Consider the following 12,500-nt stretch of genomic DNA (forward strand, 5'->3'; position numbering starts at 1 on the left):
ACAGAACTCAATAGCATCACCCTAGCGACCACTCAGAACACCCTAGCGACCACCTACAGTAGCAATCCCCTAGAAACCACGCAGAACACAATAGCATCACCCTAGCGACCACTCAGAACACCCTAGCGACCACCTACAGTAGCAATCCCCTAGAAACCACGCAGAACACAATAGCATCACCCTAGCGACCACTCAGAACACCCTAGCGACCACCTACAGTAGCAATCCCCTAGAAACCACGCAGAACACAATAGCATCACCCTAGCGACCACTCAGAACACCCTAGCGACCACCTACAGTAGCAATCCCCTAGAAACCACGCAGAACACAATAGCATCACCCTAGCGACCACTCAGAACACCCTAGCGACCACCTACAGTAGCAATCCCCTAGAAACCACACAGAACTCAATAGCATCACCCTAGCGACCACTCAGAACACCCTAGCGACCACCTACAGTAGCAATGCTCTTCAAACCACGCAGAACACGATAGCATCACCCTAGCGACCACTCAGAACACCCTAGCGACCACCTACAGTAGCAATCCCCTAGAAACCACACAGAACTCAATAGCATCACCCTAGCGACCACTCAGAACACCCTAGCGACCACCTACAGTAGCAATCCCCTAGAAACCACGCAGAACACAATAGCATCACCCTAGCGACCACTCAGAACACCCTAGCGACCACCTACAGTAGCAATCCCCTAGAAACCACACAGAACTCAATAGCATCACCCTAGCGACCACTCAGAACACCCTAGCGACCAACTACAGTAGCAATCCCCTAGAAACCACACAGAACTCAATAGCATCACCCTAGCGACCACTCAGAACACCCTAGCGACCACCTACAGTAGCAATCCCCTAGAGACCACACAGAACTCAATAGCATCACCCTAGCGACCACTCAGAACACCCTAGCGACCACCTACAGTAGCAATCCCCTAGAGACCACACAGAACACAATAGCATCACCCTAGCGACCACTCAGAACACCCTAGCGACCACCTACAGTAGCAATCCCCTAGAGACCACACAGAACTCAATAGCATCACCCTAGCGACCACTCAGAACACCCTAGCGACCACCTACAGTAGCAATCCCCTAGAGACCACACAGAACTCAATAGCATCACCCTAGCGACCACTCAGAACACCCTAGCGACCACCTACAGTAGCAATCCCCTAGAGACCACACAGAACACAATAGCATCACCCTAGCGACCACTCAGAACACCCTAGCGACCACCTACAGTAGCAATCCCCTAGAGACCACACAGAACACAATAGCATCACCCTAGCGACCACTCAGAACACCCTAGCGACCACCTACAGTAGCAATCCCCTAGAGACCAAACAGAACACGATGGCATCAACCTAGCGACCACTCAGAACACCCTAGCGACCACCTACAGTAGCAATCCCCTAGAGACCACACAGAACTCAATAGCATCACCCTAGCGACCACTCAGAACACCCTAGCGACCACCTACAGTAGCAATCCCCTAGAGACCACACAGAACACAATAGCATCATCCTAGCGACCACTCAGAACACCCTACACAATTTCATTAAAAACTGCTGTGGTAAATCATTATTCTCAAATGGTTTTACTCTTTATGATTCTAGAGTCCAGTAGATCTGTCATCTTGCTAATGCAGCCCACGTTATGATGTAAACGGTCTCCACGGCGATCCACATCCCGGCTGATTCTCCCAGAGACCCATGGCTTCATGGCACATTACAAACAGAGTCTTATGCCTTTGTCCTGTGTCTCTCTTTCTCTGCTTCCTGTTCTTTCTTTCTATTCACAAAGCCCTCCAGCCCTTTTGCCATCTCTATTCTGAGCTTCAGCCGATAAGGGACGCCAAACATAGAAAGAGACTGTCTAAAAGACCCTCTTTAGACATCAAACCCAGAGCGGGGCCACTTCCTTTGGGATCGGAGAGTCTGTCTGCCTGGCCTCCATCCATCAAAGCTGGTGCTTTTTTGGAAATGTTAACCTGCTTTAACCTGCTAAGGTAAATTATGCTAATTTTGTCTTAAAGATATAGCACATATGAAAACCCGATCATTTTAACAACCTCTGTTTGGTTAGATAACTAGTTGTACATCTCGTTTGACCATAAAACGCCCACTTATGTTCTCCTTCAGCATGTCAAAATCTCTACATCATTACTTTGATAGATCAGTCTGACCTTCTGCTCTCCTTGTTTCCTAGAAACGATGTCTAATTGGCTACTGAGACTACCCAGAATCCCCCGCAGAGCACAAACTATACCGCGTCCCCCATGTTTGCTTTAATAGAGGAAGGATCACGTGTACTCACATGTATTCTCTGTGAGCTGAATGGACGGCCGCCGCATTACTGTATCGCCAAATCACGATTATGGAGGACAGGACATCCAGAATGGCATCAAACTGCAAACACATAAACAACACAGATGAAGTGAAGCATTAAAAACAACTTTAATGGAACAACAATGGAACAACAACTGGAATAATTGCCATTTAATTATAGGAAGTGTTCACATACTTACAGCAAACCCAAACGCTGATGCACTATGCCGCATTATAGACACAGCTACAAAAGAAAAGCAGAAAATTTAGTTCAAATGAAAATGATTTCAACTTTAAATGTTGTAATTTTATTTTATTTTAAATGAATTAATACATTCACAATAAAAGTGGACAAACTTTAATTAATTAATAAATTAATTTAATTTTAATTAATTTTAATTTGCCCTTAAAACAGTTCATTAGTTAGACAAATTGTAAATGTGTAGTGTTTAATTGTTTTTAAAATATTTCTATAAGAAAATAAACACATACAAAAATAAAAAGAGAGTTCATAAGTTGGAAAAACTGTAAATGTGAAGCGTTTAATTTTACAAAATATTTTTTCGATTAATAATTATCTATCAAATTAATAAACAATCTTTTAAATTAAATAATTAGTTTATCAGTTTATTACTTTTATTAAAAAGTTTATTAGTTGAACAAACTTTAAATGTAAAGTGTTTAATAGTTTTAAATATTGTTTAAAACTTTAAATGTGGAGCTTTTTTTTTTTTTTTTTAAATAAATTAATACATTTCACTATTAAAAACCCATTAGTTATTTTTACAAATATTTTATTTTGAATTAATTAGACTAACAGATAATCCCTTTAACAATATGCTAGGCCAGCAATGGAAATATTATTAATTAATGTGAATTTTGATTCCTTTACTTTTCACAGCTGGTGTCCAGTTACCATCCACTCTGGCATTCAGGAAGAATATGCTGTTAATTTTGATTATGATACTGTAAGTGTTTGTCTCAGATACATATCTAAACATTCTGCATTCCCCTGCTGTAAAACTGTGTGTTTGAATGATTGCAAGCAAGTAAAGCGGTCTGGATCAGATTTCATCTCTTCACACTGTGATGTCAGCACATGGTGTGGATCTGAGCTACCCAAACGGTAGTGTGGCCCGTGTCCAGTTATCGACCTTATATTGACCTCTAATGCATCTGAATCCTCCATCCTGAGACTGGATGAGTGATCCGAGATATCCCATCCACCTCTACAGGGTCAGCCAAACTCTCAAAAATACCCAGATCTGTGTTTCAGGACAGTTTATGAATCTATTTTCCTTGAGCAATTGATTTTACATCACAGCAATATAGAATACACTCCACAGTATGGTAAAGAATAAGAACTGAGAGTGTAATATGGTACAGTGTAGTGTAAACATTAGTTTTATGAATGTTCTCTTTAGGTTCTATTGGTTGGTTATTTTTTGGGGAACAAAACTCAAAAATTCAAAAAAATGTTCTATTTAGGTTCTGAATGCCTGAATAATGTCTGAATTCAATTGAGCCAAAATAATAATCATGCTCAAATACACCAGTGTAAAGGTTTTAGCAAAAGTTTGCACACACATTCGAATGGCAGAAGTCATTACTCAAAAACAAACACACACTCTCTCTGTTCCTCAGGAACACCGTTAAAAATGAATAGCAGAGCTACTGCGGCATGAGATTAAAGATTTAGCAGTTTCTAAATATAATTTCTGTTCCTTTTAGTGAAATCCACTCTGTTTTAGACGTCTTGCGCCAGCCAAATTCAAGTCCTCAAGAGGCCATTCTCAAGATACACATCAACAGTCTATAAAACATCCATAATCCGTGCAGTCAATCATTGTCTTGCAGAATCCCATCGGACACACAAGAAGTTTCCACTCAAAAAAAAAACTCGGGAACAACATCTATAACTTAATTGTATATATACATATTTTTTTGCCAGGCTGTCTGTTAATGTCATTTATTAAACAATTGTTTTAATATGTACTATAAATTACTGCTCTGATAAATTGCGAAATTATTGTGAAACATTTTTCATTCATTTTGCCTTTATTTGACAGTACAGTAGAAGTGAAAAAGGAAACAATATGTTTGTCATGTTGCGTGAACGAATGTGATTTTTAGCATACAAAATTTGGCGCAATGGTCCCACATTTTTGATTACAGTACATTATGAGTTACGCAAGTCACCTGCAACTAATATTGCGCAATTTATCATCTTTTATAAAGCTACGGCACAGAAATGCCTTAATTTTATTTTTGACATTTATTTAATACCGTTCCGTGAAACGTTTACTGATGGCTGTATTTCACTATATTTGATCGTATTTATTTGTATTATTAAAGTGCAGTTACTGAAAATTATCGCCATGTAACATTTTATTTGACTTTTGTCATTAACAGTTCTGCACATTTGTGTTGCGTTATGTCTGTTTGCGTGTTGTACGTACCATGCAAACCTGAATATTTAATACATTACTGTAATTAAAAATATTTTTGTGCTTTCTTTCGCTTTAAGGAAATGTAGCTCAAAAAACCTGACAAATCCATTCTTGCAGGTCATGTATGTTACGAGAACATACAAGAAAATTTGCGTAACATACAGTATTGAAAAAAAAGAAACTTTTTTTGTGTGTTTTTCGTATTTTACAAATCAACATTTGAGCATATGTGACTAAAAAAAAAATACAAACAAAAATCTGATACACATTCCATGCTAATGAAAAATATTGTAACATTGATCCTGTGTTTACTTTTGTATTTTGCAAAACAGATTTAAGCTAAAATGACAAGCACCCATCCTCCCAGGTTATGGATGTTTGAAAACATGCAATCTAACACAGTGAACGAACATGCTTCTGCTATGCAGCAAGAACCATTTTGGTGCACTTATTCTTAGATGTATCAGTGGCCCATGATGTGTAAACTTATTAAAGATCTTGTCCTTTGAAGCTTTTGCTAGTCTCATGGATCAGCAGGAAAAATAAATGCTGATTAAAATAGATGTTCATGGTTTGTTGTGTGTAACTGCACTTCATACTTTCTTTTTAGGTGCGTCTTCCGTGAAAATAGGGCAGAATCTTTAGAGACGGTGAGTTGCAGAATGTTGAAATCCAACACAACAGCTGCTGTGAAAATCCTGTCTTCTCTCGTCTTTTTTCCTCTCTCTCTCTCTCTCTCTCTCTCTCTCTCTCTCTCTCTCTCTCTCACACACACACACACACACAAAAGCATCTACACACAAACCAAAACAGGGAATGTGATCTAGTTTTTGTGCAAGAGCTGGTGAATAAATTTGCATGTTGTTATCACTTACAGGACGTTTTCAACAAGTCTGGAGTCGCATGAAGGACTTTTGCCTGGTCAGTGTTGTCATGATAATACAAAAACTAAATAGCTAAACTTATACTAGATTATTAAATTATACATATTTATACTAATATTTAACATTTTCTATGATTTATGATTAAGTCAAGTTGCACACATTCAATATTAGTATAGACTCAATATTAGGCTACGTATTTTAGACACAATATTGTCAATACACACTGTTTTGATCTATTCATTACATCTTCGATCAACACAGTGGTGTTTATTCTGGAATGACTCAGGGTTTTGAATGAATCGATCAATGATTCAATAAACTGTATACCAGTATTTTTTATGTCTTTGTTTATAGTGTCTCATATATACGTTACTTTACTTTACTTTACTTTACTTTATTGGTTTATAGTAATGTGGACAACCTCTTTTAATCAAAAGAGCAGCTTTAGCCTCTACGGCTAATTTCCAGCTGTAGTCCCCAGCCAGTTATTAATTGGCATACATCAATAAATACATTGCAATTAATACAAGGCTTAAGCAAGAGCTTAGACAAACAAACAAGGTGGTACAAAATTGAAACAGACAAGCAGGCACAAATTACAAAGACATAAAAGCAGGTCAAGCAATAAACTAGAGAAAATTGACACCAAAGATAATCATGCAAAGGCCACATTGAAGCACATATAAGACATAGCATTGAGACAGTCAGCAGAGATCAAGTGGCAGAAGCATGATCATGTCACATCTAGTGCGCACATCACATCTAGCATATTAATGTGTGCAGGTGTAATTGTCGGTTAGCCAATTTTTAAGATTTGCAGTAAAAGTCGAATACATATGTATGTTTTTAATTGTAATGGGCAATGAGTTCCAGTTATGTATTGCAGTAAAAGAAAATGATAATTGACCAAATGCACTTTTTCTTAGTGGGATTACTAGGTCGCCACGTGTGGTGCTTCTGGTATTATGACTGCTGTTATTACGTTGGATTATGAATGAATTGAAAAGAGGCGGAGCGGTATTATGTAAAATTTTGTGAACCAGACAAATATTTTTGTATTTGATTACATTTTCCCAGCTCAGCAGTTGATAGTTTTTAAGAATTATACAATGGTGTAAACTGTTAGGCTTCTGCTCCAAGATTTTAAGAGTTTTTTTATAAATAGTTGCTAGTGGCTTAAGTGATGAGCTGTTAGTTTGTCCCCAGCTTGTCAAACAATATGTTAGATGTGACATAATCATTGCATCCATAAATAATTTAGCAGCATTAAAAGTAAGGGCACTTCTAATATATCTAAAATTAGCTAAACTAAACTTGACCCTATTGCAGACTTTCTTAATATGTGTTTTAAAAGAGAGATTAGAATCAATAATAACGCCCAGATATTTAAATTGTGGCACAATAGTAATGTTTTGACCCGAAATTGATATGATTGACATACTATTACATTGTCTTTTTGTAAAAAACATTCCCACAGTTTTATCTACATTTAATTGAAGACATGAGAGATTTAGCCAATTGGTGATCTGGTCCATGGCTTTAGTCAATTTTGTGGCAGCCAGATTTTTTGTCTTGGCATGCACATAAATTACAGTATCATCCGCGTACATTATTGTATTGATGTCAGGGCAAACTGATGGCAAATCATTAATATATAGACTAAACAAAAGCGGGCCAAGTATTGATCCTTGTGGCACCCCTGTGCATAAATTAAGAGCTAGTGAACGATGGGTGTTCACAGAAACAAATTGAGTTCTACCAGTTAAATATGACTCAAACCATTTAATTGCAGAGGGGGAAAAATTAAAAGTAGAGAGTTTGGCAATAAGGACCTGATGGTTGACTGTGTCAAATGCTTTACGGAGGTCTAAAAACACAGCGCCAACAACACCTCCCTTGTCCACCATTTCTCTAACAGTCTCTAAAAAGTAACAGTTAGCCGTTTCTGCGGAGTGATGGGCCCGGAAGCCAAACTGCATCGGATGAAGTGTGAAGGGACTATTATTAAGAAAAGAGACAAGCTGTTCTGACACACATTTTTCAGCAACCTTAGAGACTACTGGAAGAATACTAATTGGGCGGTAGTTAGATATGTTCCGTGGGTCATTTGACTTAAATATGGGAGTTACAATTGCAGTCTTCCAGGTGGTTGGAAATATCCCCTCTAGTACTGACTGATTAAAAATTTGTGTGATAGGATAAGATAGATGTTCTTTCAGGCATTTAAGCATTTTCGAGTCCATTCCATAAATATCTTTTGTTGATGAGATTTTAAGAGAATTAATAATTGCCTGAGTTTTTACTTCACAGATAGGTTGAATGCTAAAAGAAGGCATGCTTTCATCTATTGTGACAACATTTCCAGTTATTAGGGAAAAATTCTGTGCGATTTCATTCACAGAATTAATAAAATATTCATTAAAAGCTACAGCTATTTGAGCTGGGTCTTGAATTAGTTTACCATTCAGGTTCAATTCTAACTGGTTTCTAATCTTATGGCTAATTCCCATCACATTCTTAATCTGTTCCCAGATCAGTTTTGTGTTACAATAGGCATACTCCATGAGTTAATCCGACAGAAACTAATACTAAAACTAATGGTAAATCTTTGGCTAATAAATTAGCATTTAAAGCTAATAGATTAGGATTTTTTAGTTCATTTTAATAGCAGTCATCTCGCTAACACTAATAATGCTAAGACTAAAGCTAACAAAGACCTGATATCAGGTATCATAATAGAAAACGTCATCTAATATTGCTAACACTTGTGCTAAAATGAATGTTAAAGCAAATATAGCCTAGATAGGCCTATTCCATTCCACCAGACATCCGTCTTGAGTGTTTACCAACCTGCAACGCTGCTGAAAAAAAACAGCTTGTTGGCTGGTTTTAGCTGGAAATAGCTGGTCTCCCAGCTTGGCCAGGCTGGTTAAGCAGGTTTTAGCTGTTTGGTCAGCTGGTCTCCCAGCCTGACATGCTAAAACCATCTTAAACCAGCTAATACCAGTTTGACCAGCTAAAACCAGTCAATCTGACCATCTAAAACCAGCTATGTTCAGCCTGACCAGCTAAAACCAGCTTAAACCAGCCTGACCAGCTAAGACCAGCCATCCTGACCAGCTAAAACCAGCTTAATCCAGCTAAGACCAGCCTGACAAGCTAAGACCATCTTAAACCAGCTTAATCCAGCTAAGACCAGCCTGACCAGCTAAGACCAGCTAAAAAAGTGGACAAAACCCCTCTAAAACCAGCTTGATAAACCAGCTATGACCAGGCTGGGAGAACAGCTAAAACCAGCCTGACCAGCTTAGGCTGGTTTTAGCTGTTTTTTTCAGCAGGGAATCCACAAGACTGTGACTTTTTTAAGCCTTTCACAGTGTTTATTTGACTCACTGTGTTGATGTTTGAAAAAAAAAAAACCCAGAGGAGGCACAGAGAGGGCAAAGCACCCTCCACCTCTCTTCTCTCTCTCTCTCTATCTGTCTTCCATCTTTTATTTTTAGACTCGGGCTCTATGGGAGTTGGCATTCTGGCTTTTACAGACTGGTAGTGCTGAATGCATTAATATGAGAGCGAGCTACCCCTCCTCTGTCTGTGAACTCTCGTCACCAGAGTGATATTTACATTCTGTGCCTAGCGCATGAGAAATTTCCACATGCACATGCATGCTAAATTCGTTTCTTTCAGTCTGAACTCAGTTAATTCTTCAGGAACTGACATTTACATACATTTCGCTGGTCCAAATCAGGCTTATTTCCCGCCATGGAGACATTTTTGGATGTGTTTATTAGGTTTGGAGGCATGCGAGCGCATTTGTGTGTTTGTGTGAAACAGAAGACACTCTGTCGCTGACGGCGTGTTAATTGGCTGCGCTGGAAGCCGCGAAACATCTGGGAATTCGGCTCTCAAAGTCCGTTTCTCTTCTTCTCCCCCTTTACGTCCATCCTTCCTTCTTTCTGCCTTCATCAGTTTCCAAACACATCTACAACGTACACAAACCCTCGCCGGCCGCACACGCACACCCGTTAATGAAAAACCAGCCGTCTCGCTTACACTTCAGATAGCGTAGCCTCACAAGTGCTTCAGGGAACACAGTGAGACTCTGATCAGACTCTTTATCCGAACTGATTCGAGGATAATTTGGTTAAAACCATAATCCAGCCGTCAAATTTGATCTTCTCAAAACCCATACTGACCCAAATGCACGCCACCCAAACATAACGCTGGTGCTCTTGAAGACTTTGTGGAAGTCGAGATGGGATTTTTATAGCTTTTAGCACATGTTTATTGAGGACTCTATACGCTAATGTACTTCTAAACAGTGTTGCAGATGAGAAATGGGTGACAAAATCACACAGGCTTGCATTAAAGAGGGTTAAGAGTCATTTCTGGAAAGTAGAATATCACAGAGACTTGGGATGGACTTGGGTAGGTATAAAACAATTTAGCAACCAACCTAGCAATAAAATAGCTACCACTAGTGCTAGGTAGATTACTTGTTACTCCAAATTACATTCAAAATTGCACGACAAAAATTGTAGTTAGCATTGCAGTCCATTTCATTACACATAATCAGATTCCTTTTTGATTACTTTTGATCTCTTATCATATTGATTTAAATAGGATAGTCTTGTAATATAAAAACACAAAAAGAAATACAAATATATTCCATTTGATGTTATTAACAACATGAAGTGCATTAAGGTTTTCCCTTGATAAAAAACGAATCGGAAGCTAATAATTAAAACATAAACATTTTGCACTAATATAAATCAATTTTTGAAATAGCGACGATTACAATAAAACACTTGCGAAAAAGATGAATGTGATGAAGAGCATTGCGTTTGCAGCGCAAAAAGGTTGTGGGTTCAATTCCCAAAATTGGGATATTAGCTGAATTAGCTATACGTTACTTGGAAATCATGTGAATTTGTGCATTTTAATGTGTTTGAATGGCAAAATCCCTTCCATACATTAAAAATATATTTTTCTTTTTTGTGAATATGTAATCTGACTGAGTATTTTAAAATGTAAAATAGTCTAATTACAAGTACTTAATTGTTGGAATCTGACAATCAGCATGAAGATCAAAATGGACAATCACATTTTTTTGGCTTTTAGTGCATTTTTATTAACTTGGAGGACTCTGTATGGTATTATCACATGGCTCTCTGGAATACTTGATTGTGATTGGTCAGAATCGCATCATTCTGAGGTGCGTTATTCACCGATAACAACCGTCATCATTAGCAATGCTGAATAACACACCGCTCATCTGGGTACTTGAGTCTGGCACCACGCTCTCACGCTTTCGTCATTTCCTTCATAAACATATCAAACTAATATCAAAAACAAAACATAAATAAGCTATTTTTTGATACAGCTTCTTTATACAGTATAGCTATATTTGCTAGTTGACAAGTTTGTTTGTTTGAATGTCTTGGAAGGGTTCAACAGGAACAAGAAGTGAGTGTATACTGGAGAGGCTTTATGATGCTAAATGCTAAAGCTAACACTAAACCATATCTCTTGTATCACTTCTGCAATCCTGTCACATAATATAATAATTTCAACTCAAATCACCATTAGCTCTCTCTCTCTTTCTGTCACTTGCTCTTACCAGCTGTCTGCACTCATTTCATTTCCTTTGACGCCAAACAATTGCCATTACAGATAGATTGAGACGACTACATGACAACATCCCTCAGGCTTCGCTGCTCTGGAGTTGCTACGTGACTGGATCTTCACAGCCTGGCAGCGTGTGTCCCACAGTCCCCGTCCAACTCTGGAAGTGTAAGGTGAGTCATTTCGATCCCGAGGGACAGAGCACAGAGCAAGAGACCATTCGCTCAAAACCATACATCAAATCTAGTCGAGGCTTCTGTTAGCTGCTCCAAGATTAAACCACATGGTCTGGAACCAGTCTACAAAATAATTAAGCACACTTTGTGCTGAGACAACAACAATAGTCTGGGTAAGGCCATCATGAGTATCCCGGCTTAAAGAATTAAGAGAATATTTGGGGTTCAAATTAAGCTCTATCAAAAGCATTTGAGGCATAATGCCGATTATAGCCTAAAATGTCCCTCAGATCTTTTTGGAAATGTAAGGTCAGGAAGAGTTCACTACATTTTGTGATATAGTACTCTAGAAAACAGCAATCCAGGTATTACATGCATACTGAACATGCACAGTATACAGTCTATATAGTACAGAAATAGTAAGGATAGTATGATACTGAGAATGTAAAATTGTCTCCACAGTAGATTAAACTCTTTAAAACAAACAAACAAACAAAACAAAAAAAACACAAAAAAATTAAATATAATATTTTTGACAGTTTTGTGGTTTTGTACCTCTGAGGGATATATATATATATATATACTCTCTCAACTCTCTCTCTCTCGCTATAAAATTATTTTAAAATATTTTTCATTAAATACATAAAATACAATTTTGTATTTAATATTATTATTATATAAATTACTTAGAATTATATATTTAAGAATATATAAGAATTATATAATTAAATTCTATATATATATATATATATATATATATATATATATATATATATACACACATAAATATTATTATACTTCCTACTCTACGAAGCAATATATTATAAATGATTATATAATAATACATAAATATATAATTAGATTATTTTATCTATATTATAAATGTAGTACAAATAACATTAAATATTACTTGCATTATATATTACATTAATATATATTATATGTAGAATTATATATATATTAAATTAATTACATATATTTTGCACTTACATGTATTCATAAATTATATATAGCTAATTAT

At 37.3% G+C, this 12,500-nt stretch overlaps 1 protein-coding gene across 1 annotated transcript in view; it reads right to left on the reverse strand.

Annotated features, from left to right (window-relative positions):
• Positions 1–12,500, reverse strand: part of LOC113064776 (transmembrane protein 163-like) — a 24,240-nt gene that overhangs the window by 10,147 nt on the left and 1,593 nt on the right. Inside the window, exons 3-4 of the mRNA XM_026235691.1 lie at positions 2,545–2,588; positions 2,334–2,425 (exon numbers count right to left, since the gene is read on the reverse strand). Coding sequence (XP_026091476.1) covers positions 2,334–2,425; positions 2,545–2,588 — 136 coding nt within the window. The remainder of the gene's footprint in view (positions 1–2,333; positions 2,426–2,544; positions 2,589–12,500) is intronic.

The sequence above is a fragment of the Carassius auratus genome, chromosome 47 (assembly GCF_003368295.1).
Source record: "Carassius auratus strain Wakin chromosome 47, ASM336829v1, whole genome shotgun sequence".
In the NCBI taxonomy this organism is placed as follows: Eukaryota; Metazoa; Chordata; class Actinopteri; order Cypriniformes; family Cyprinidae; genus Carassius; species Carassius auratus.